At 34.5% G+C, this 25,799-nt stretch overlaps 4 protein-coding genes and 1 long non-coding RNA gene across 9 annotated transcripts; 3 read left to right on the forward strand and 2 right to left on the reverse strand.

The window, feature by feature from the left end:
- Window positions 1-190: 190 nt before the first annotated feature.
- Window positions 191-607, reverse strand: LOC130500152 (uncharacterized). The gene has a single exon (XM_056994893.1). It carries the CDS (start codon window positions 605-607, stop codon window positions 191-193), a length of 417 nt encoding a protein of 138 aa, XP_056850873.1.
- Window positions 608-3,476: 2,869 nt separating this feature from the next.
- Window positions 3,477-5,238, forward strand: LOC108823910 (thioredoxin M2, chloroplastic-like). 2 transcript variants are annotated; one of them, XM_018597220.2, is made up of 2 exons: window positions 3,477-3,804; window positions 4,744-5,238. In XM_018597220.2, exons 1-2 carry the CDS (start codon window positions 3,570-3,572, stop codon window positions 5,061-5,063), a joined length of 555 nt encoding a protein of 184 aa, XP_018452722.1. In that variant the 5' UTR covers window positions 3,477-3,569; the 3' UTR covers window positions 5,064-5,238. The 2 variants fall into 2 exon arrangements, with proteins under 2 accessions (XP_018452722.1, XP_018452723.1); XM_018597221.2 differs by having other exon boundaries at window positions 3,512-3,804; window positions 4,747-5,238.
- Window positions 5,239-8,368: 3,130 nt separating this feature from the next.
- LOC130499787 (uncharacterized) lies at window positions 8,369-9,569 on the reverse strand. Its single transcript, XR_008938641.1, has 2 exons — window positions 9,083-9,569; window positions 8,369-8,731 (listed from the first exon to the last, which is right to left on the reverse strand). It is a non-coding gene; the product is annotated as an uncharacterized LOC130499787 (long non-coding RNA).
- Window positions 9,570-19,989: 10,420 nt separating this feature from the next.
- Window positions 19,990-21,772, forward strand: LOC108823953 (E3 ubiquitin-protein ligase RMA1). The gene is made up of 2 exons (XM_018597270.2): window positions 19,990-20,153; window positions 20,929-21,772. Exon 2 carries the CDS (start codon window positions 20,940-20,942, stop codon window positions 21,669-21,671), a length of 732 nt encoding a protein of 243 aa, XP_018452772.1. The 5' UTR covers window positions 19,990-20,153; window positions 20,929-20,939; the 3' UTR covers window positions 21,672-21,772.
- Window positions 21,773-22,933: 1,161 nt separating this feature from the next.
- Window positions 22,934-25,796, forward strand: LOC108824999 (protein ACCELERATED CELL DEATH 6-like). 4 transcript variants are annotated; one of them, XM_056993958.1, is made up of 4 exons: window positions 22,934-23,563; window positions 23,671-23,992; window positions 24,080-24,615; window positions 24,970-25,796. In XM_056993958.1, the coding sequence occupies exons 1-4, from the start codon at window positions 22,934-22,936 to the stop codon at window positions 25,660-25,662; spliced, it is 2,181 nt and encodes a 726-aa protein (XP_056849938.1). In that variant the 3' UTR covers window positions 25,663-25,796. The 4 variants fall into 4 exon arrangements, with proteins under 4 accessions (XP_056849938.1, XP_018453853.1, XP_056849939.1 ...); XM_018598351.2 differs by having other exon boundaries at window positions 23,686-23,992; XM_056993959.1 differs by having other exon boundaries at window positions 22,934-23,554.
- Window positions 25,797-25,799: the final 3 nt, after the last annotated feature.

Consider the following 25,799-nt stretch of genomic DNA (forward strand, 5'->3'; position numbering starts at 1 on the left):
TTTTGACAACATCAAAAACTAACTATGATCTATGCTCAGCTGATTCGGAGAACCAAACCGGAGGCATAGAATCGACATAAAACATAGCAGAAGGGGAACATCTGGCACCGCGTGCTAGCTTGTCCGCCACTGAGTTATGTGCCCTTGGAATATGTCGAATCTTGAAGGAAGGGAAGAAAATCTTACTGCGCTAGAACTCCTCCAAGTGTGTAGCAAATGCTGGCCACTCTCCAGGTGATGACACCATCTTCACCAATTGAAAACAGTCTGTAGCGAATACCACGTCTGAAAAATTAAGAGTCTTCATGCACTCCATAGCCCATATCAAAGCCTCGCATTCGGCATGCAAAGCAGATAGGCTTCTTCGGAGGTTCATTGCTCTCATCAACTTCTCAGTTGATCTATTTTTTTTGTAGAACCACCTTTGTCCTGAGAATTTGTCTTTTGCTCTCCATGCTCCATCAATAAAGCAAATCCTTAAGGAATCCATCGACATCCACTCCAAGGATGAAGTATTGGTCGAAATCTGAGTAGGGATCGTCAACTGGGCCTCCGCCCAAACTGTTGCTTCTCCTTTGGCTATTCGAAGAACTTCCGGTGGATCCATTACTTTGTTTGTATAAATCTTATTGTTTCGATTCTTCCAAATATACCACATAATCCATGGGAAGAAACCAAAGTCATAATCTTTCGGTAATCTCCAAAAAAGATAATCCATATTATAGACAATGAAGTTCTCGGAAAGACACCTGGAGCTGAAGGTATCAACGACATAGCCCATGTTTGTAAAGCAGGGGGGCATTCAAAGATAACATGATTAATAGATTCTTCCTCAGCGCCATACAAACTACATCTTTGATCACCTACTATACCTCGTGATCTTAACGTTTTTGCAACTGGGATTATCCCCTTAATTACTTGCCAAATAAAATGTCGCAGTTTTGGTGCATGTTGCACTTTCCATGCATAACTTACTAGGGGAGTCACATCCGGACCGAAGTTTACCTCATGTATAACCGTATCTGGAAATTGTGTTTCAATTTTTACCCACATTTAACCGTGTAGCGTCTATTTTCTGTGAAAGCCCATCCCGCCGAATCTGGCCTATTAGACCGGCTTATTGCCAAACCTTTTATAATGCTGACATCATCTGAGTGAATAAGTGCATTAAGCAACTCTTCGTTCCAAGAAAGAGTAGCTGGATTAATAAAATAATCCACCGTGAGAGAGTTAACCACAAATTGTGATTGGTTTTTTACCTTGTACTCTGATATTTTATCTTAAGAAGTCTTTAGTACTATTAGATTTTAAAATTTCAATAGCATAGATTAAAATCACATATGAATATTTATATATTTAAGGATCATGTTTGCTTCAGGTTCAGATATTTTCAGGTTCGCTTCAGGTTCAGATATTTTCAGTTTTGATTTAGTTTTGAGTACATGCTAATGTTATGGATTTTTAATTCTAAAATCTCCTAAATAAGTTTAGTTAGGATTTTGATCAAAAAAAAAAGTTTAGTTAGGATATAAACTCTTAAATAAGAAATCTAACAGTTTAACAATATTGTAGAGATAAAGAGAGGTCTAATCTATTAAGTAAAATAAAATTGGAGGTTTTCATGTTAAATTTTTTATTTGATCAAATCTAGTAAAAATTTATCACTAAAATAAATAAAAATCACTAAGTAACATGTTTTTTTTTGTTTTCGGCCAATGAATGCATGAATATGAATATGGGCTTGGTTGAAAAAAGAATATAAATATGGGCTTATATTTCAGCAAGGCCCAGTAAAGTAGATTTCAACAGCTTTCTAGGCTTATTATACATTGTTACTCCACGGACAGAGACAACTTTCGTCGGGAATGAATTCTGCTATATCTACAAAAATCAATCTAACCGATCAAAAAGTTCAAAATTATTTTTATTTGCGCACAGATATTCTTTTAGTTATTTTAAAATAACAAAAATAAGAGGATAAATAAATTAAAAGAAACATTTATTTAAAAGCTTAAACCGCCTAAAAACCGAGAGAGAACCCGAGAGAAACCCTAGTTGCAGAAGATCCTGCTCCGGCCGCCGCTCCGTCGGTTTGCCGGAGGCGACCACCTCCTCCTTTCCTTTTCTTTTCTTTTTTTTCTTTGCTCCCTCTCTCCCCGTCATCCCTTAGTCAATATGCAATCTGCTCTGTAAAGGCCGAGAAACTCCGGAGTTGCTGTGTGCGTGACGGAGGCGGTTCCCGTGTCCTTGTGGAGAGACGGCGAGACCCAAGGTGATGCGATGGAGAAGGGAGTCGGCGTTTTTAGGACTGAAGACCCATCCAGATCTGGTTTTCTCTTCTTCAGATCTCTGGTGAATCTTCATGGCAACCGTGCGTGGATCCGGTGAGACGCCTTCTTCACCATTAGATCTGCTTCTCTGTGTGGCGGTGCGGTGGTTGGAGGAGAAGTACAACCGGTGGTGAGCAGAATTTTGTTCCCTGGCTCTCGGGGGCAACACGCGCCAAGCTTCACGATAACAGGATTGTTTCCCAGAGTAGTGGGGTTTGGTTGGAAACGTGTGGTGAAGCTCGGCGTCGACTCGTTCCGGTGGTCGAGCTCCGCATTTCTTCAAGCCACAATTTGAAATACTGGAAGCGTTGCTGCTGCCAAGGTCCGCCTTTCAGTCCGGTTTCTAGTGACCGGGTTTTGGCTATGAAACGTAACAACAACCGCCAGTGGTATTAAGCTGAGTCTGTTATGCGCTTTGGTGTGGATACTGTTGGATCACATGCTGAACTCCTATCATTTGGATCAACAGTTGGTTTCTTGAATTGATTCTCAGATTTGGTTTTAACTCTACTTGGTATTGTGTTGCGGTAATCATGGCTAAATTAGGAAGAAACCTCTGTCCCAAAGCCCTCAGACATATGGAGAGGTGTATGCGTCGGTACGGCGAGGAAGTGACTGGTCGGGCTAATTGTTCCAATCTCTGTTCCAGTTGCAAAGTTCTTAAATCGTCAACCTCTCTCAAATAGTGAGAAGAAGCTCCTATCCGGTGATGAAGTAATGGCTGAACCTAAAAGTCTGATTAATAGCTCCATTTGCTATGAGTATTATTAGAATTCTCATTATTGGTGTTGTTGGTAAAGGATATGTTTTGTTTATAGGGGTAGAATTTTAGTGGTTTAAGAGACAGTTCATTTCGGGTAGTGGAATGTTCTTGTTCTCGTAGTGGTGAAAAATACAACATCGGATTGTTTCGGGTAGCGTAGGATCCTTCTAAGTGTTCCTGGGTGTTACTAGATCCCGGTGTTGTATGTCGGGTGAAAATCTTGTGAGGTTGTAATTTCGTTACTACGATTTGGATAATGAAAAGTTGAAGTTGAGCCAAAAACAAAAAAAAAGAAACATTTATTTGGTGTGTTTTCAGTTTCATATATCTCAATAAAAGAGTTCTGCTTCATTTTCACATAGAGAATCCATATATACATTTGTTTTAAGATAATTTTGGTATCTGGATATTATTATTATAATTTGTACACTTGGGATTAGGAGGGTCGCTCCTGCTTCTCTCTCTCTCTCTTAGCCATGGCTGCTGCTTTCACCTGCACCTCTCTTCCTCCGCTTTCTCTCCGTTGTTCAGAGACGAGAATCGCATCGTCACCATCGGCTTCACTCTCTGCTCGTCGGCTCTTCGCCGTGTCACCAGAATCAGGAGGATTGAGAATCCGTCTTTCTCAGTCGTTGACCTCGATTCAACCTAGGGTTCCTCGATTACGAAGAGGCGGCGTCGTCTGCGAAGCTCAGGAAACTACTACCGACAGTATGTTCTCGCTTATCACTTGTTCTTTGATTTCATGCTTCTTAGTTTACTTGTGGGTTTGATTCCTGTTGATTGATTGGATTGATTGATTGATTTTGTTAAGGAGATTGTGCTGAACACGTTTCTTTAGGTGAGAACACGTGTCCTGCTGAAATTGAGGTTTCTGTTTAGATGAACTTAGTCATGCCGTTTTGCGTGTTAAAAAAAATAGAAGAAAGTTGCGTTTTGGGATTAAAATCTCAACAGAAAGACAATTAGACAAAATGTATGTTCTCTTTCACAAATTTGATGTATAAGAAACCTATTTAGATTATGTTGGCCTAACCCTACACATCTATTTTATCGATTGGATCACATAGATTTAGGACAAGAAAGTTCTTAGTAATGTGCAATTGGGGGGGGGTGGGGTTGTGCTTTAGAGTTAACATTTCTTGCTTCTGGGATCTATAACAGCACACATGATAATGTGTTCAGGATGTCTCAATGCTACATTGTCACTAATTGAAGCATTATCCTTTGCTTGGACTGCTTTTGAATCACACAAACTTCATTATATTATTTGTGCTTCATTCATGGTTTCTCAGTAAGATATGTGTATGTAACTTCCAAATCTAATCTTTACTTCTTGATTGAAATTTCATAGATAGATATATAGGTTTTATGCAACATGACCAGAGATTGATTTGATGAATGATTTTTCTGTTGTCTCTCTGTTTAACTTATCAAGTGTTATCCTTTTAGTATCTTGACTAACTTATTTTGCTTTTTTTCATTCATGATTCTGAAGGATAAAGTTGTTCTTTTTGTGTATTGATGATCATGTTAGTTTCAGTAGTCAACGACTCATGTGACCAAAGATGTTCAGTTGTCTCTCTGCTTAACTTAGCAAGTGTTATCCTTTCAATATCTTGACTAATTTTTGTTTATTGGTGACCATAGTAGTTTCAATAGTCAACGACTCGACGTGGGATTCTCTAGTTCTCAAGGCAGACGGGCTTGTGCTTGTCGACTTCTGGGCACCATGGTGTGGACCTTGCAAAATGATTGACCCTCTTGTGAATGAGCTAGCGCAACAGTACACCGGGAAGGTCAAGTTCTACAAACTAAACACCGACGATTCTCCTTCAACCCCGTGCGAGTACAAAGTTAGAAACATCCCAACGATCTTGATCTTTGTCAACGGCGAGAAGAAGGACGCTATCGTAGGTGCAGTGCCCAAATCCGCACTCACATCTAGCATTGACAAGTTCTTGCAATGAGATTGTGAGTCTGTATTGATCACTCTCTCTCCCCCTCTGTTTCGTATTCTCATTCTCTCTGTAACTTGCGCTTTCTCTATAGCTATCTGCTTCCGCTGTATCTTTTCTTCATCACTGAACATCTAGACATGGATCAATAATACTATAATATAATATCTCATGTTTTTTTATGTTATTTTATTTACACTTCGATGCTTTTCTTGGTTAAAAAGCATCGAGATCAAATAATATGATTGTTCGGTTCTGCAACCTTTTTGATGAACACACGCCAAGGTTTTCTCACAACTTCTAAAACTTCTACGTATTGAATATTGTATTCTGTGAGCGCTTGTTTTACGCAAAAGGGACTAAAGGGTGGGAATTTAGTATTTGGAAAAGCTCTTTATCGATCCTCGAAGCAACATATACAAATATTTACGTTTTGAAAATCAAAGAAACTCATGAAGAAAATTTATATCATCCAGAAGCTGAGTGATCCAGCGAGAGCTCACCAACTGAAGCTTGAAGTGATTGCCAAAGCACTTAGATAGCACTCGACGAGGTGGAATGTATAATGACGATCTTGATATACAAAAACCTTGTGAAAGGTTATTTGGCACACAAGAGCAAAGGGGTAGTTCTAAGCAAGCAAGATCATTTCCCTAAACTAAACGGCAAGCCTGTTGGCTCATAGAATTTATCAGAACATCCCGAATCTTTTTACAGGCTTAATGATTCTCTTTTTTTTTTTCCTTTACTATTTCACCGAATTGTTGGCTTTTGCGCCTTAAAATAAAGTTTGACATTTCATAGAAAAAAAAAACCATAGCTTCTATCTCAGTTGGTAAAGGGTTCATAGCTGTGAGTTCCGCCACTTGAGTTCGAATCCCGGCCACTAAAAAATTAACATTTTAGCATCGCCAGAGACAGATGACCGACATATGGCAACACATGACTAGTCTGGACCATTTCGGTAGGACCAAGATACCTCTGTATAATTCAAAAAAATAAAAATCAAAGAAACTCACCACACTTCATTCATATCCAGATTATGGATAAGGATGTGTTATGTAGGACAAACTGAATGAAAGCCAAAAGAATTGAATATTCTTGGACTGATATAAATTTGTTTCTGTAAGAGTTGATTCACTTTATTTTAGCAAAAAAAAAAACAAATAGTTGATTCACTTTAGGACAAAACTCCACCGAACCGAACTCATATTGTTTTCTTTTAGTGGATAATACAAACAAAAAAGTTTTAGGAAGATAATCATTTGATTAGAACGTAAAAAAAGTTTTAAATTGAGTCTGCCAAAAAATTCAAAATGTCTTTAAACCTGGTTAGACTCAGGTCGAACCACCAACAATTGTTAGACTCAGGCCCGATCATTCCGGGTTCTATACCAAATCTTGACCATAATTTCATTTTGACTAAAGTTTTTATTCAACTTGACTTGGAAAGTGTAGAGATTAACTCAGTTTTATATACAAAGCTCAAGTATAGTCACTTTTATTCTTTGACAAAAAAAAAGTCACTTTTATTCTCATTTTTTTCTGCTTAAAAAAGCCAAAAGATATAAAAACCTAAAAACCCTTGGGTTTTTGGGAGATAAATTTGTGTGTAGTTTGAGAATGTAAAAGTTGATTAGATTTTTAAAATCATGTGGATTAAAAAAATATATACACTGACTTACAAAATTTGATCATGACTTTGTAAATTGCTATTTCATGAATTTATGTTATTTGTTTTCTATCATTCATTTTGTAAATTTAATATATGGTTAAGAAATTATAGAATTTAAAATAAATTTTAAAATAAATAAATACTTAAGATTTAATAATAATTTTTAAAAATATTTTAGAATTTCAAAATAAAAATTTTAATTTTTGTAAAAATTGAAAACAAAATTTTATTGAAAAAATCAAAAAAAAAATCGATTTGTGTATAGTTTGGGAATTTTAAAAATTGATAGATTTTTAAAGCTATGTGGATTAAGAAAATATATATACATTGCCTTACAAAATTTGATCATGACTTTGTAAATTGCTATTTCATGAGTTTATGTTATTTATTTTCTATCATTCATTTTGTAAATTTAATATATGGTTAGAAAATTAGAGAATTTAAAGTAAAATTTAAAACCAAATAAATACTTAAGATTTAAAAATATATATATTTTAAATAGTTTCAAAAAGAATTTTATAATTTCAAAATATAAATTTGACTTTTTGTAAAAAATTGAAAACAAAATTGTATAAATGAAAAATAAAAGTAAAAAAAATTCGAAAACAAAAGTTTGAATTCAAAAACATATAATTCAAAACATATAATTTTATTTTTATCTAATGATAAAATAATAAAATATAATTATACATTCAAAAAGTAATTATATATAATGAGTTATAATTTGTGTCGAAAGTTCAAAAGATATTTGGCAAGAATGATGATTTTGTTTTCTAGACTTTTCTATCATGATAGATTTTATAGATCTTATAGATACACATGATATTTTGAAAATCATGTCTTATGATTAAAAATGATGAGAATTCAAGTCTCAGTAACAATAAATTTATTCAGAATTTTAAGAATCAATAATAACAAAACTTTTTGAATAATAAGAGATTTTAATGGATTTTGAAAAATTCTCAAATCAATAACAAAGAATTTACAAAGATTGTTAAAATCAATAAATCAATAACAATAAAATCTCAAATTTTCCAATAACCCAGTCATAACCAATGTAATCAAATTTCGGACAACTGTACAAACGAGAACCTCTTCATATATAAGAGCATTGATTAATGGGAGATTCTTAAGGTGAGATTTTTAACCTTTTTAGTTAAAAGTTAAAAGACAATTTTTTATACTCCGTTAAAAATCTAATTCTAAGAACTCTCGTTAATTATGCTCTAAAACCATGATTAACCCTGGTCTTTTAAGTGGAGTTCTTAACTTCGGTTAAGAGGTTAAGAGACAGTTTTTAAATTTTCTTAGATTTTAACTAAGGAAATTAAAGAACCATCTCTTAAACAAGAAATATATGCACAGTTTTTTAATCGAAAAGTATAAAAAATGTCAAATCATGAGTTAAGAATCCAGACTAAGAGACCGAGATTAATCATGCTCTAAGAAAATTAATGTAACACAAAGGATGACTTTGACTATTCTCTTCTACTAACATGATATCAGAGTAGGGGTGGGCGTTCGGGTACCCGTTCGGGTTCGGATCGGGTATTTCGGATGTTCGGGTATTTCGGTATAGGAGTATAAAACCCGTTCGGGTATTTTCTAATTTCGGGTCGGGTTCGGGTATTTTTACTTCGGATTCGGTTAATTTCGGATATATCCGAACTCCATATATTAAAAAAAAAATTTGAAATACATGTTCTGTTTTGTCTTTAACTCCTTCCTGATAATATAATACTCTAAAACCACATGAAATGGAAACAAAGCAACATAATCTGTCTAAAAACATAGTGAAAACATCAATAAAGTTCATAGATTAAGCAAACAAACTGAAACAAATTAAAAGAGTTTCTAATTCCAAACATAGATGACGACTCCAACCCCAAAGCTTTCTTGTATCCTTCACACTGTAAGTAGAAAAAATCAGAGTCATGAACTCATTTCCATCTTCATCTCCATCTAAACCTTGGTTATTTTGAAAGGGAGATGACGATGAACCCATCTGTTAATATTAAAACACAGAGAAATTAAGAACTCAACTTGCCAAGATTTTTTAAAAGTCAAAATCAATCGTGCATATGATTCATTCTACACAAAACAAACAAACGAACAAAACAAATTATTTAAGTTTAAATCCATTAACTGAAATATACTAAAATACAAAACAAGAAACAAGTTAATTAAATCAAACCGTTTAAGTTCGAACAGAATCTTACGCATGTGATACAAACTAATAAGACTCAAAGGCTTTAGTCATCAGACAATCATTACAAGCAGCAGACAAACACAGTCAAAGGAAATCATACCACTAATCATCATACATACAAAATCAATAAAAAAAATAGAAAATCACCTCAGATTTTTTTCTCGATGTGGATGTCACCGAGTGAGACGGAGAAGATGGAAGAATATTAAGGGTTTCCAGTTTGACAATTTATGAAATTAAATTTTAATAGATGAAGGATTTGGAAATCGATAATTTTGGGGAACTCTAAACGACGCAGAAAATTTTTAGGCTAGATTTTAGGAAAGGGAAAAATCATAAATGGTAAGGTCTATGTTAGGTAATGGGTAGGGTTATTTAGTTTCGGTTATGTTCGGTTAAGTTCGGGTATCGGGTAATAATCGATCGGGTTCGGTTAACCGAAAAGAGACAGAATGAAAACCGATCGGGTATTTGACACTAACCGAACCCGAACCGAACCACTTACTTCGGATCGGGTTCGGGTTCGGGTTCGGGTATCGGTTATTATGCCCACCCCTATATCAGAGTATTGAGACTAAAACTCTAATTGTTTCCTTAATATTTTCTACTTCAGTTTGACCTTGATTTGTTCTTATATATGAGGTATTTAGTGATATGAAAAGCAAATTAGCGATTGATAGTTCGATATGCGGACCAAATGAACTTCACATAGTTTTAGGATATGGTTTAGATGCAATTATGTGTTGGTCTTGATTGTTGATCATGTTTCGAAATAGATGTATAAGAATAATGTTTTATTTGTAATGTTTTTTGTTGTTGTTGCCGTCCTCTGTTTATTATGTTTTCTTTGAGACATATGTCTAAAGATTATGTATGGAGAATTATTTTACGCCCGAAGATAAGGTGGAACACGCAAATTCCTAACCCCCCGCCCCCGGTTTTATAACATTATCATTTGAGCTTTTTGATAAATGCTTCTCCGTGACCTTTTTGTTTCTATGAAACTTCGTGATCCTAAAAGTCGCACAAATATATAAATGGAACAATTGCATAATGACCGAAAAAATAGAACAAGTGTGAAATACTGAAAAAAGCAAAGTCAATATAAGACATCTTCGTTACACCTACCCCACTTTTAGGTTCTTGAAGTTTGATGTATATATCCCTTGTTTGATAAGTCGTAGACTTATTTTATATGAATACATTATTGATGTTTTAAAACTAACAAGCAGACATTGTTTTAATCATTTGATGACGAGTGTCGGCCATATTCTCATACCAAACATGCTGCATCCTGAAGAGATGATAGATATGTTTCTGCTAGTCAATTTTGTTAGAATCAAAATGATGAATACCTGAAGCTTTAATTATGCTAATATTCTCAACAAATATATATAATTGAATGACATTTACGTGTTGAACTTTGAGGATATATGTAGATTGGTACTAATCTACAGAAAGAGAATAATGTGAATCGGATAGTACTGAATATTGAATTCGAACATATCACACCAATTATTTCTATAGGATACGAATAAAGAAACAAATCTCCACGCGCCAAGATAACCATGATTCAAGAAATCTCCTTAAATCAGTTGTTAAAACCGGACTGACAAACAAACCAGAATTTTTTTAGGTCATGGATCAATGTCGTTCGACCAGGTTCAATCCGGTTCGATCCGGATTTGATTAGACTAAACTGAATTTAATGATATTTTGAATATTTATATTCTTACAAAGATAAATATCATATCAAATAAAATATTTCAATAACTATTAAATATAAAAAAAAAACTTAAAAAGTATCAATCTGAAAATGTAATAAAAATAATAAAACAATGTAATACTTCAAATCTAAGATCTATAGAAAAAATATATTTAAATTTTATTCTCTAGGTTTTTGTCACTCCAAATCTTCATCTCCTTTAGAAAAATTATAGACACATTAGTTAAAAATTTATACTATGAAATAAAATTAGAAATTATAGTATGATTGAGACGGCTTTACTTATTAATCTGAAACCCTATTTTTATTTTTAAAAGAAAATGTTAATGGTTTCGTTAATAAATTTTGGTTTATACAAGAACTATGGTTTAACCGGTCCGTTGGATCGCCGGTTCGCAGGTTTTTAACGGTTCGATAGGGGTTTTTAATCGGTTCAACTATAGTTGAGTTTTGCCATTAACCCAACCCGCATTTGTGTCCGATTCGTGGTTGAACCTGGTCCGACCACCGGTTCGGTCCGGATTTAATAACACTGCCTTAAATCATTTGTTTTTGGCGTCTAATCACCACTTCACACAGACACAGAGCTAGAAGCCACGAAATATATAAGTTCGTTTCAGTACATAAAAGTAACTTTTGCAACACACTATTCTAAAATGTTAGAACATTATGTCTCCACAGAGCTAGAAGCTATGCTTTCTCAAATCATTTGATGGTTTCAACCCATGTTCGGAAATGCGTTAGGCGCAACGTGTACGATCGGTCCGGGCCTAGCGTCTAATCAATTGACCGGAAATTAATTGGAGATTAATCAGAGAGTAATTTTTAATAATTTAATATATAAATATGGATATATACTGAATAATTGCATCTCATAATGTAAATATGCCTTGGTAAAATGGTTCCCTTTTGCTAGTAAAGGTATATGAGGTCACGTGTTTGACCTCCACCTTTACAATTTGTGTATTTTTATCTTTTTATTTAATGATCGTTAAATTTACCAAACTATTCCCGTGTTCTACCTTTTCTCTGCGATTTTCTAACATAATCTCAATCGCCATATATATATATATTTTTCATCCATTCTTGTTGATTTCTTGGTTTCTCACGAAATTTTACTCCGTTTTAATCAATCTATAACCATATACCTGATTCCAAACAACAAAAACTTCAAAAATGGAAGATTTTGGTTTTCCGATTTGTTGGCCGGATAGGTCAAAATCGCGGCGGTTACTCATCAAACAGCGTTTTTCCGGCGCGTAATCGGTCAAAATCGCTGCGTTTTCGAACATGAGTTTCAACTAATAAATATCCTAATCCTAACTCATTTACTCACTAACATAGCTTGGTGAGTACAATTATCGGTTTTTGTTTTCACATATAATGTTGTAAACAAACACAAATTAACCTAAAAAGCAAACAAACTTAACAAAACAAAACATGATTAAGGCAAATCTTTTGTATCCATATTTTTTTCCTTCGACCTTTTGTATCCATATTTATACTACCACAAAATCTGATTTTTTTTTTGAAAAAACATTCTTATATGCTAAATGTATTTTTCTTAATCTTAAAAGACATTTGTAGTTTCCAAATGTCGACATTGATTACAAATCAACAAATGTGGTTTTCTATGGGTGTAAAGAGATTAGAAGAATTCCAAAATCCCCACAATAATAAGGCTAGGTTCTCTCAAGTTGTTGACACATCAGACTTTTAGAGTGTTGAGAAATGGACATGTCATTAACTGAAAAAAACATTGAAAACCAGTTATAACATTTAGTTTGTCCATGTCATTGCCACTGTGTTCAACTCTTCTTCTTCATTCATTACGGTCTTCGACTTTTCCGAGGTTTACGAAAGAAAAAGTAAAATCAAATGAGTTTCTTCTCTCTCTCTCTATGTTTCACAGCTACTGCAACAGATCAGTCTTCATTGCTGCAAAGTCTCCTCCTCACGCCATAACAAAAACAAATAAAGAAATGTTGTTGGGTTCGATCATGCCTTTTGTCAAGTATCATGCTTATTGTCACCGATACCTTCTTCTTCTTCTTCCACCTCGCCACAATTTCATTTCCTTAGATGTAGAAACAGACACCTCTTCTTCCTCCTCCTCCTCTTCCAATGTGTTTGAACCCATTGAGAAACCCATCTTTGAGCTCATAAGCGACGCGATTGATTCAATATAGAAAGAGACCGACTTGGTTGTGATTACGGACACAGATTCAACCGATTCGGGTCGGGTCCGGGTTGACCCGGTTCATGAAACCGAAGAATCCACCGTGAGCGATGCAGTAGTATCTCCACCACCGAAGAAAAAGCTAATCGAACAGATGGGTCTCCGTCTCTCCTTGGTCCACTGCTCAAAGCAATCGGCTTTCAATTCAATTTGATGACCAGCCTCGTAAAGTCTCCTCCTTTCGATCCCTTCACCACGTTCAAGCTCGCCAGACGATTCTTACTGACGCAAGTTTCCGTCTTTAGTGAAATTTTATTTCCAACTCTTAAGCTGAGTGGGTTTAAAGATACCAAACGTACGGTGAACGTTGCGTGCAAGTTCGGATGGGGTTTGTTTAGGGCCTTTTATGTTGGCGTTTTGCTGTATGGTCTCCCTCAATCTAGACCGGCTCTCTCAAACCGCTGGGGTTTTTCTGTCAAAGCAGATCGACTTGTACCTATAGTCGAATTGGGAGATGGATACATCCGCCTTTCTCACCATGAACGGAGATCTAATGGAGTAAAGAGTTGAATTGTGATATGGATTGTATTTTGGTCTCTCCTCCAAACGATAAGGGAAGAAGAAAGTGATAATGATAGATACGCTCTTGTCAGAAACTTGAAAGCACATGATTTTTTATTGTTAAGTGATATCATGTAGTGGATCATTGTGTAAAATGGTATGAAGGTTTAAGGGTGAAGATGTTGGAGTTGCGCTGATCTCTTAAAATGGGTACATTATCGTGTAAAATGGTACCAAGGATTACCGGCATTTGTTTTTTTCTTTTGTTATGTTACAGCACTTTCATGGATAGTCTTAGAAAGAAGTTATCTGCTCTGGTTTCGTATCTTCTTTCCCTCTATGGTGATGCTTCAAGATAGATTTGAAAGCGGGCAAAAATCGTTTTCAGTTTCTCATCCAGTCAGAATTTGTTGGCACCAGTGTGAAAGAAGCTGTAGCGACTGTGAGAAACGGCACGAGTTATGTGAAGTGTAGAAATTTCTGATACTAGATTCTTTTATTATGAGTGATTAGTTGGTTAAAATCTCCGTGAAGTAGATCTTGTATAACAAAAACATGGAAAAATATATATATATATATATATAACACCAATATGTATTAAGTGGCGATAGAGCATGTAGATAACACAAGTTCTTTATTTAGTCTCTTTCTAGAGAGTTGATATTGATAGAAAAATAAAGTTAGTAGAAAGGCACATATACTTGATAAATGAATGTTTTGTTCTTATTAAGATTTTACCATCGTTTATTGGTTTGTTGAGCCAATAGCATGTAGTATTATAAAGTCCAACAATTATTTAGCTAATTAGAAATAGACGAAGATGGTGGAGGTGTATAGATTTGCGAAGATATGTGTTTGGGGGAAAGGAAGTGAAAGGAAGCATCATGGTTAATAAAGTACTTCACAGACTACAAATGTTAAATCCTATTTCGGGTTTAAATATTCACCCTTTCTAACATTTATTTGTGTGTTGCATATTCACAGAATCTCTCAACCATTAAAATTACAAAGAAAAAGACAATATGAGAGGACACAAATGTAGAACAAATAAGTTTTAAAAGGTTATAAGAAGTAACACTTTAGAAAATTTGCATAGGCCATGAAAGACTCATCATAATCGGATAAAGTAGAGGAATTTTAGTTTTTTTTTAAATAGAGCAATTTATTTGTCGGGATCTAATTCGGTATTCAAACAATAAAAACTTAAAAAAAACTTGGAGAAAGAAACAGCATAAGTATATCGTTTGGAATGATTTAGTTTAATTTCATCCTAAAACATGTTCAAGTAAAAGACATGGAGGATTTTATGAATTAAAGTTACATATTCATGTTGCATAACTTGGAAGAAACAAACATACACAAAAGTCAGTGATATTCTTTTATTTTGAAGGTTTATCAATTTAAATGAAAAAAAACTTTTTTTAAGAAAACAATTTAGAAGCAAATACAATAAAGCATATACAGGAAAAATTCTATAAACTAATATCTGATTAATTAATAAATACATATTAATAAATTTATCGATTCTTAATTGGTTTTGTTAAAATATGACATATATCAATAAACTATTAAGATAATAATTGTTAGAAAACTCTATGTAAATATAGAGTCATATTAAAATAATAATTTTTATATATAATGCTAATAATAAATTTTATTACTTCTTTATATTGATAAGGGGTATATTTTTGTTTTTTTTAAGGTTTCATATTATTTAATAAAATTAAAACTAAAATACATTTAAATTGTATGATGCATATTTCATATCTCTATAATATTATTTGAGAAGTCAGTTTCCTATGTGTCGCACTCACATTAGTTCTCACGATGGTTGATTACAATGATATCCTTAATGAATCAAATATGTCTAATTACCTTATTAAAAATATTTATGTTTTCCTTTTTATTGTTGTTTCCTTTTCTTTATATAATAAAGAGAATTTAAAATATCTTAAAACGAAAAATATATATTAATATAATATGATTCATTAAAAGTAAAGTTTACAAAATAATCTTTTGTTTCAAAGTAAAGAAATAATCTTCCATTAAAAGAAGATAATCTTGAACAAATAATATATTTTTAAAGTAATAGGCATTTTATTTTAAATCAATCTATTTTTATAGTTATTAGAAAAATAATTTAAATAACAGAAATAAGATATTTAATAAATAATCAATATTATTCTTTTTAGTTTAACTTAAGTTTCTTTTTTTCTATTTTTGATATAATTTCTATAACAATATACATCATAAAATTTGAAACGAAAATATTTTTATATATAATGTGATTTCATAAAAGAGTTTACGAAAATAAACTTGGCATTAAAGTAAAATAAATCTCTTTTAAAATTTATCAGTTATGTTCTTATACTACTTTGTACTGATCATCACTTTATTTTTTTCTGGTTTTAGTTGCAAATTAACATATAACCATTTCTTTTTCAAAATCAAAAGTGTACTTACACATTCTAAGATGAATATCCAGACTAATACAATGAATACAATTAGTTCAATTTTGTTGAATTCGATTAAAAATAGTTGTACTTTACTCTGAAGAAATATATGTAACACAATATATCCACAAAATAAGTAATTAGACCAATCCAATTTTATTTAAATCTAAAATCAAAATTTGGCAAAAACTAATATATTATAATTTATAGTAATATTTTATTATTTTATACATATAAATTATAAAATGTCCGTACATAGATAAATCAATACAAAATTCTCAATAATAATATACATTTATTACCAAAAAAATTCAATTAAGCTTGATTTTGTATTATTTATATATATGCATGATGTTTGAAAAGATTATTGTTGCTATTTTCATTGATGTAACTTTGAATCAATTAATAGTTAATTTTTACTATTTGATTCTCAAAACAACATGTATTAAATTATAGATATCTTAATTAAATATATATATATATACAAATCTAAGACAAGAATGAATTAAATGAAATGAAAAAATAAATCAAAACTGTAAAATGTAGAACAAAAATATTACTATTGAATTAGAAAAGTACATGTTATCCAATACATCCGAATAATAACCAAATAGATAAGATATTATATATTCAAAAGCATACAGATATTTTGTAAAATATTTATATTAGAGTTAGCTATAATTTGAAATATTATGTTATAGTTTCACAGTATAAAGTAAATTAACTAAATTAACAAAATTAAATTATTTGATTAAAAAGTAAAATAAAATCCTGCTGCGTAGCGCGGGCAATTACCTAGTCAATATAATGTACTACAGATTAGTTGTCTAAATAAACCAGCTAGATGTAATATTATTACTCTTGATGAAAAACATAATGTTTTGAGTAAAAATAAGATTCTTTGGCTACGAATTAATTAATTAAAACCAGTTTTGAACATAAGTAGTACTATAGTATATTAATAAGAAGAAAGGCCCCACAAACCAACACAGCGTGTCTCGTGATACTGTTTTATGAGAATCATCGTTAGTTGTGAAGCGTGAACAGAGCCACTTTCGAGCCCTCTCATAAGTCCTTTTCTCACTTCAGTTTACCCAATCGCCGTTTTCCACTGTTATCTTAATTTATGTTTGAAGGTTTTTTTTTTTTTGATCAAACAACATTTTATATAGATTCTTACTATCTTTCAGAGGAGGAAAAGTTTACAGCACATGATACTAAAATCATACTGGTCAAATAAAATCAGCTACAACAAAAGCTGAGTGCAAAGAAAAACAAAGATAAATGTAGGCATACATATCACATAAACAACTAAAATTATAGAGAAGTCCTCTGAACTCTAGGCCAATTGAGCTGGAAATGGAGATGTAACCCTGTGAAATATAGAACACATAAAGTGATATAAAGTTTGAGACTGAAACAGCAACAAGTGCACATTTAACAATCACATAATCGGCTACAAATGTAAAGGTGATTAAACACCGATTTGTTGAGCCTTTGATCAGAACATAGATTGAGGTATCTCTAATCTTCAACACTAAACTTCCTGCAACAGAACTTCTCAAAACAAGTGGAAATTTTAGAATAACAAGTTCTGTAGAGAAAGCAGTAAGACAATTACTGTCTAAGAACACCCTATTCACAGGGAAAATGGTAATATCAGACATGAAACCTTCAAGCTGCCACAAAAGAAGAGAATATAACCTGAATACACCAAAAGTGGAGCTGCATACTGCAGTAGAGGTAAAAAGACTGCATACTGCAGGAGAGGGATGCACTATGGCAAGAGGTGAGTCATCTGAGAGCCCAAAAGTACAATCCAGAGCAAACAGTGAAGCACTGAAAGTCAAAGATAGGTCTGGTGGCTTTGGAGGTTTCAGCGGCTTAGATCCGACGACGACGAAAAACATGGCCAAGGATGACAGCGGTAGAGTAAAGGAGAACAAGGTGCTGAGAGGAACCGAGCTAACTACTCTTGAGATTATAGAGAGATCTGGTGGCTTTGGAGGCTCCAGCGTAGAAACTCCGACGACAACCAGGAACATGGCAAAGGACGGCGGTGGATCTGGAGGAGGCATGGACCGGAACGGAGAGGGAGCAGTGGCCATCGAAACCATGGACAAGCAGAGGAAGTTCTTCAAAGGGAAGAAGAACGGACGGTGGAGTTGAAACGTAGAGAGTCCATTCAAGCGGTGGGTTTGGGAAGCGGACCTGGAAGAGTCTTTCCTAGGGCGAACTCCAACTTTTTTGAACGTTTATGCATTTATGTTTGAAGGTTTAACACCTCACAAATACTCCCTCCGTTTCATATTAAGTGTCGTTTTAGAGAATTTTTTTCGTTGCAAAATAAGTGTCGTTTTAGAGTTTCAATGCAAAATTTATTAATTTTATTCTCCATTCTATTTTTCTATTGGTTGAATTGTATCGGTAATGATGTTTTTATATTGAAAATATGCAAAATTAAATGCTTTCTTAATCCGTGTGCACAAGTCTAAAACGACACTTATAATGAAACAGAGGGAGTACTACTATATTAATATTGTTTTCAAAATGTTTGAACGATCAATAATTTGGTTATTAATTCATAGGGAACATTGACATTTAGGGGCCAATTAATAAGGCCAGATATATAGCTGCAACCATCGTACTTATTAGTCAACATTCAGAAGAAGTTATGGATTATGAATCATTCACAAGAGTTTTTGACTAGTTTTGTAGTAGATTCATAATGTACAAAAACAGATTTATTTCTCTACGTGCCAACATTTATGACGAAAGAAAAAAGTTTGGTGAATGCACCTAAAAAAGCGATTGAACAGTGTGCGTCGTGCCACGACCGTTACGCATAATCAATCAAAAGGAGAACTTTTGCGGAATTTTTTTTTTTTTAAATAAGAAAATTGGAAACAAGATTGGTGCGATCGTTTTTATCCATCCAGACAACTTCTTAAACATAAATATAAATTACTCTTTTTGTCAGTCAATTAGGCATGGGCATCCGGGGGTCGCAATCGGGTGTCGGTTTTATCCAATCGGATTTCAATTTTTCGGGTTTATCAAAATCAGCCTCATTCGGATTATTTAAAAGTTCAGTTCGGGATCGGTTTGGATTCTATCGGGTTCGGGTCGGGGTTAGTAAACCTTCAAAGAACCGGTACAATCCAATGTACTTCCGGATTCGGATCCCAATCGGTTCTTCGGTTCAAAAATATCTGATTTGTACCTAATTTGTAACCAAAACATAAATAAAATTAGTTTGTTTTGGTTTCAATTACATAATTTGTACCTTTTTGTAACTTAAATATAAATAAAATCGATTTAAAAATAAGAAACGAACATCAATTATGATCATTCAAAATCAAACGAAAAGAAAACATATTTATTGATAAAAAGAAAAACAAATAAATGAAATCAAAAACGAAAATCACGACCTCATAAATGGAGAAACATTGTTTAATGAAAGCAAAATCTAAATCTAAATATTTCAAAATTCAACAGCCACCTTTAACAATCAACATTCATGTAATAGAACCACCAACCTCTATGTAATACATAAGTATTTTAGATGTTCCATATATCTTAATGTATTTTGAGTAGATATTAGGAATTGAGATCATGTTTAGTATAAAAAATTTCTAGGGTTTTGAATGTTTCGGGTTCTATCGGATATCCATTTAGATTCGGGTTCGGTTAGGATAATACCCATAACCCGAAATACTAAAAAACAAGATTCATTCGGTATTTATGTTGGGTTCAAATCGGTTCGGATTCATTTTTATCGGATCAGATTCGGTTCAGATTTTCGGGTTCGGTTTATTTGCCCAACCCTACAGTCAATGACTAGTTATCACGAAAAAAAAAGTTATCACAAAACACAGAGAGAGGCTAAACCAGTGGCCAATAAAAGAGATGATTTATTAGTATTTAATACATATGGATTTCGTAGTCCCGAGAACAAAAAAAAAGGTTACAAAGATGTCTATGGGCTAATAACTAGTCCTGTGGTTAAAAAAGTAAATTACCAAAAAGAAAACCGGTGAATCTTTAACATTGCCACGTCATTCGGATATCATTTGCGTTATCGAGTTCACATAATAATATCTTCTTCTAATATAAGTACGAACCCCTCTTTTACTCCATTGCTATATCTACAAAACCAAACCACATTCTTCTCCCCCTCTCTCTCTCTCTCTCTCTCTCGCTCTCCTTCTTCTCCGTTTCTCAATCTAATATTTCTCTGTTCAATTCAGTCATCGATACAGTACTTAGGGTTTCCCCTCAAACGCCGCCGATTCTCTGGTTCGTATACTTCTCTCTCTCAGTCCCGGTTCCCTATATTCGTGCCTTGGCGATTCCTTTGTATAAATATTGACACGCGCTTTTCTGTAGACGATGTGACTTTGTATATATGAATTTGATTCTCCACCGGCGATTTCTCGGGTCTTTTGATTTTTTTTTGGGTTGATTTGAATCGATGCTGAATTGTTTTTTTCTGATTATGTAGACGATGACTTTGACTCTCTCTGTTTCTACCGATGACTTTTGAGATCTTTTATTTCTTGTTTGTTTTACATTGATCAAGTTTTTTTTTTTCTTTATTTATATAAAATTGATCTTTCGATGATTAATTTATAATCGGTTATGGGTTTTCTGAAAGTTTTTAGCTTTGAATTTGAATCACTAGTTTTTCTTAAATTTCGAAATTTAGGGTTCCGCTCAAGTTTGTTGCTTTATTTATATAAACTTGATCTATCCATGATTTTATTGATAATCGGTTATGGGTTTTCTGAAAGATTTTAGCTTTCAATTTGAATTATTAGTTTTTCTTAATTTCAAAATTTAGGGTTCTTTTTTAGATAAAAAAAAAGGATTATGCATATAATCCTCATGATTTTATAGATTTTGTTTTTTTCTTTGTTTTAACAATCATTGATACCTTTACGAATAACCTAATCCTCCTCACCACACCTTGAATAAAATTAAGCTATCTTTGTGTGCATATCTTCACCTGATTTATACCAATGTTTTATCATCTGGATCTAATCAATCCTCTGTTGCTGTAAATAATTTTCAGAAATTTGAACAATGGCCATGGACCAATCCTTTGAAGATGCTTCTGGAGAACTCTATGGAGAAGGTGCATTTACTTTCAACAACACCAAGCCAGACCCAATCACAGCCTCTCTACATCCTTCTGAAGATACCAACGGCGATTCCAGCTTCGACTGCAACATTTGCCTAGACTCAGTGCAAGAACCCGTTGTTACCCTCTGTGGCCACCTCTTCTGCTGGCCCTGCATCCACAAATGGCTTCATGTACAGACCACCGATGAACACCACCAAAGACATAATAAACAGTGTCCTGTTTGTAAATCCAAAGTCTCTCACTCTACTTTGGTTCCCTTGTATGGCCGAGGCGGTGGCAATAGTCAGGACAAAGATACAACCTGTGCTGTGCCTAGAAGACCGGTTTACAAGCTTGAGATGGTGAACTCAAGTACCGATCTTCGGTTATCTCAACGGGTTCATTTCAATAACCGGCATGATGGTTACTACCCTGTCTCAGGGGTGATGAGTTCCAACAGTTTGTCATACTCTCCTGTTATGGATCCAATGGTGGTGATGGTTGGTGAAATGGTGGCGACGAGGCTGTTTGGAACCAGAGTTATGGATAGATTCACGTATCCGGACACTTACAATCTCGCGGAGACTAGCTGCCCGAGGATGAGAAGACAGATAATGAAAGCCGATAAATCATTGGGAAGAATTTTCTTGTTTTTAATATGTTGTGTGGCTCTGTGTCTTGTACTGTTTTAGAGTTCTTCTCCTCACTAGCTTTGTCTTGCTCTTGTGAGGAAACTTAGACAAAGAATGTACATTTGTGTTGGTAGAAACGAATGAAAGTTGCTTAATGTTGAGTGCTTTTGTGTTGGGTTACATCTTTGTATAGATTTGGTCTGGAGGATAGTGTAACATCCAGATGAAAAGGCAAAGTAAAGAGGCCTTTGCATGTGTGTAACTCAGCCCATGGATAGAGTAATTAATAAGAAGTAAATGTTTTTTTTCTTCAGATTTTCATAAGACTTGAGAGTTTAAGTTACAACTGAAATTGAGTTTTTAACTCCTGTTGTTATTTGAATTTTCCGTTGAGAACCAGTCAAGTTTGATGCTGAAGAGAGGATGATCTGTCTATACGTTGGAGAAATGGTAGGCTACGGAGTTGTTTGGAACACTGAGTTATGGACAGATTCACGTATCCGGACTCTTGGAGGGACTAGCTGTCCTAGGATGAGAAGACAGATAATGCAGGTCGATAAATCATCGTTGAGAAGAATCGTCTTGTTTTTATTAGTATGTTGTGTTGCTCTGTGTCTTCTACTGTTTTAGAGTTCTCCTCACTAGTTTTGTCATATGCTTGTTCACTTTCTGAAAAAGTGTGAGGAAACATAGACAAAGAGATGTATATTTTGTGTTGGTAGAAACGAATGAAAGTTGCTTAATCCTTAATGTTGAGTACTTTTGTGTTGGGTTACATCTTTGTATAGTTATGGTCAGGAGGATAGTGGCATCCAAATGAAAAAGCCTGATTTGCATGTATTACACTAATTACAGACCATACGTAGAATAATAAATAAGCTAATTGTAATAAGCTAATTGTATTTCAAATTGGTATTACAGACGACTTCAGCGTCTTGAGTACTAATAACTTAATGCGAGTTATTAATTCCTGTTCTTGTTTGAATTTCCGTTGAGACCAGTCAAGAAGTTTGATGTTGAAGAGGATGATCTGTCAATGCGTTGAATCTTTCATGTTATTCCTTAAAAGAAAACATTCCATTAGTTTATAGATCGACTGTGCTAAATTCTCGGCAGCATGCACATGGGTCGAGAGACCTTGAAGGTTATATATAAATGGACAAAACATCTAGTCTCTCTCTCTCAAGATTTTAGCAAAGTCTCATCTCCTTAGTCCACTTTGTAAGTTTCTCTGTCCTCTTCCTCTTTTTTCATGGAATCGTTGATTTAAAAACTTAAAACAGGTGTTTTCAAACGTTTGTGGAATGATTTTAGGCTTTGAGATGGATCCTTCAGAAGCTAGTCTAGATGGAATTGAGGCACAGAGGTCAACGGACGTGTCTCATGACCAACGCAACCGAAGATACTTCCTCATGAACCTGATGAATAACGGTGAAAGCCAAAAAAGAGCATGCACACCGCTACCTAAGGAGTCTGTCCCTGAGTTTTTAACCAATCTCAGACTCTCTGATCTTTATAACCTTCCCGGTGAATCTGTGGCCATGAAATCAGAGATGTTTAGTGCCATGCGAGCCGGGAACATAGAGTTTCTGGAGAAGATGAAACGGTATGAAACACCAATGGCATGCTTCAAGAACAAGGAGGGAGATTCCATTCTCCACCTTGCTGCTTCTTATGGTCATCTTGAGCTAGTGAAAGGCATAGTCTCTGAATGTCCATCTCTTTTATTGGAGCCAAATTGGGAGGATCGGATTCCGCTTCATGTGGCGGCTCGTGCTGGCCATTTAGCAGTTGTTGAGACACTTGTTTTGTCGGTAACATGTCTTTCAGCTAAGCTATCGTCGGAGGAAGAGAGGGAGAGGTTGAATCTCTATGTTCTCAAGGATAAAGATGGAGATACGCCTCTACACTTAGCCCTGAAAGACCTCCATGAAAAAACAGAGGTATTGATTGTCCTTGAATAATTTAAATGACCCCCAAAGACACTCTCTAGTTCATATATAGTTGTCTCTTCTTTATAATTACGTGTCTGATGCATTGATAATTTCTGTCGTCCTAGCTTTTGATGTATCAGCATCGCACTAGGAACCAATCTATTTCACACTTTGTCATGCATCAACGACGTATCAGATGCAGTTCATATACTGGAACATCAGCACTAATGAAGACAGCTGCTTGTCTAGTGAATGCAAACCAACGTGTTTCATTTATTGCAAATAAGGATGGAATATCACCCATGTATCTGGCAGTTTTAGCTGGTAATGTGTCCCTTGTGAATTCAATGTTGAAACATCCTTCTCATAATAACATCCAAGGCTTGGCCTCACAATTAGAAGGGAGAAAATCACTTGTTCATGCAGCTCTAAAGGCCAAGAATACAGGTTTTGTCACCAAGTTAAGTTAAGTTGTTGTTCAGATCTCTTTGGCTCAAAGAACTAACCGAAACTCCTACCAATTGTTTGTTACAGATGTTCTTGAAGTTATTCTCAGTGAAGACCCGGGCCTTGTCAATGAGCGAGATGAAAAAGGAAGAACTTGTCTTTCAGTTGGAGCATCTGTAGGGTTTTATAAAGGAGTATACAAGCTATTAGACCATTCAACCTCAACCGTCTTTGAATGCAACGATGATGGTTCCTTTCCCATTCATATAGCAGTGGAAAAAGGTCATGTGGATGTTGTTAAAGAGATTATAAAACGTTGTCCGGACTCAGTAGAGCAACTTAACAGAGATGGTCAGAACGTTCTTCACATTGCAGCAAAGAGTGGGAAAGCTGCATCTTTTCTGATGGGTTATATCAAGAGACTTGGTGGTACAAAGAACCATCTTATCAAGGAGCAAGATGTGAACGGGAATACGCCTTTGCACCTAGCCACCATAAACTGGCGACCTCGAACTTGCTTTGCTATGACCAACTCAAAGATACTTAATATTCAGAACAAAGATGGTTTGAGACCTCTGGATATTGCAGAGATAAACCTGCAGCCTGATTATGTTTTGCGAGAGGTATAAAACATACTCCCTCCGTTTCAAATTATTTGTCTGTTGTTCTAGAGAAATTTTTTTTCAAAATAAATGTCGTTTTCGGTTTTCAATGCAAAATTTATTGACAATATTCTCTATTATATTTTTCTATTGGTTGATATATGGTTAGGTGTATTGTTAATAATGCTTTTATTTTGGAAATATGTAAAATTAAATGTTTTCTTAATCTGTGTGGATAAGTTTAGAACTACAAGTAATATGAAGCAGAGGGAGTATGTCCTACCTATATACAGTTTTCTTTTCTTTTTCCAAAATCAAACCACTTAGAGCTCATTATTGCCTTTTGTTTTGTTTCCATCTCTCTGGGGATAACAGAGGATGACATTGATGGTCTTGCTATGTGTTTATGAACCAAGAGGTGTTACTTGGCGTCCAACAAGTGGGATGACTTTAAGAAGCAGATCAGAGACTCTTAGTGGTTATGGTGAAAAATACAAAGACCGTGTCAACGTACTTCTACTAGTGGCAGCTCTTGTTGCAACCATAACGTACGCTGCAGGTTTTACTATGCCAGGTGGGTTTAACACCTCTGCTCCAAACTTGGGCATGGCTGTTTTGATCGATGACCGCACTTTCTCAAACTTTCTGGTATGTGACACCTTGGCAATGCAATGCTCCGTTATAGCAATAGTTGCTCTTATCTGGGCACAGTTGGGAGATCAAGAACTCGCGCACAGAGCTTTTCATTTGGCTTTGCCTTCACTCTTCTTTGCTCTATTCTTCATGTCTTCAGCATTCATTTATGGAGTCAATGCTGCAGTAAAAGAAAACACCGTGCTTGATGACAAGATACATATTATATCTGCAACCTTCTGTAATGTGATGCTTGTCCTCCTCGGACCTTACGTTATCCCACAGGTCTATGGCATTCCTTTTGTTCAAGATCTAACCAGTCTTTATCTCTATATTCTTTTGTGGTTTGTTAGTGAAGACGATGATGACATCTCCATTTTTTTGAAGAGGGAGTCAATGGGATCCTCAAGCCGGGATCAAGTTGAAAATTGTTAAAATCGTCTTAAGGGAGATATATCAAAAAAGCCTTATTTCAATATTGGAACGCATCTTTATCTGTAATATGGATCCACTGCTTTTCTTTAATAAAACATGTTGCAAAGTTTTTTTCTGATTATTTTAAGACTACTTGT

The sequence above is a fragment of the Raphanus sativus genome, chromosome 9 (genome assembly GCF_000801105.2).
Source record: "Raphanus sativus cultivar WK10039 chromosome 9, ASM80110v3, whole genome shotgun sequence".
Lineage (NCBI taxonomy): Eukaryota > Viridiplantae > Streptophyta > Magnoliopsida > Brassicales > Brassicaceae > Raphanus > Raphanus sativus.

Excerpts from the sequence above, each read along its gene's own strand:
- LOC130500152 (XM_056994893.1), bottom strand. The coding sequence starts at position 607 with ATGGATCCACCGGAAGTTCTTCGAATAGCCAAAGGAGAAGCAACAGTT.
- LOC108823910 (XM_018597220.2), top strand. The coding sequence starts at position 3,570 with ATGGCTGCTGCTTTCACCTGCACCTCTCTTCCTCCGCTTTCTCTCCGT. Across the intron at positions 3,805-4,743 it reads TCAGGAAACTACTACCGACA|TAGTTTCAATAGTCAACGAC; the intron begins GTATGTTCTCGC and ends TGGTGACCATAG.
- LOC108824999 (XM_056993958.1), top strand. The coding sequence starts at position 22,934 with ATGGATCCTTCAGAAGCTAGTCTAGATGGAATTGAGGCACAGAGGTCA. Across the intron at positions 23,564-23,670 it reads AAAAAACAGAGGTATTGATT|CTTTTGATGTATCAGCATCG; the intron begins GTCCTTGAATAA and ends CTGTCGTCCTAG. Across the intron at positions 24,616-24,969 it reads CTGATTATGTTTTGCGAGAG|AGGATGACATTGATGGTCTT; the intron begins GTATAAAACATA and ends TGGGGATAACAG.
- LOC108823953 (XM_018597270.2), top strand. The coding sequence starts at position 20,940 with ATGGCCATGGACCAATCCTTTGAAGATGCTTCTGGAGAACTCTATGGA.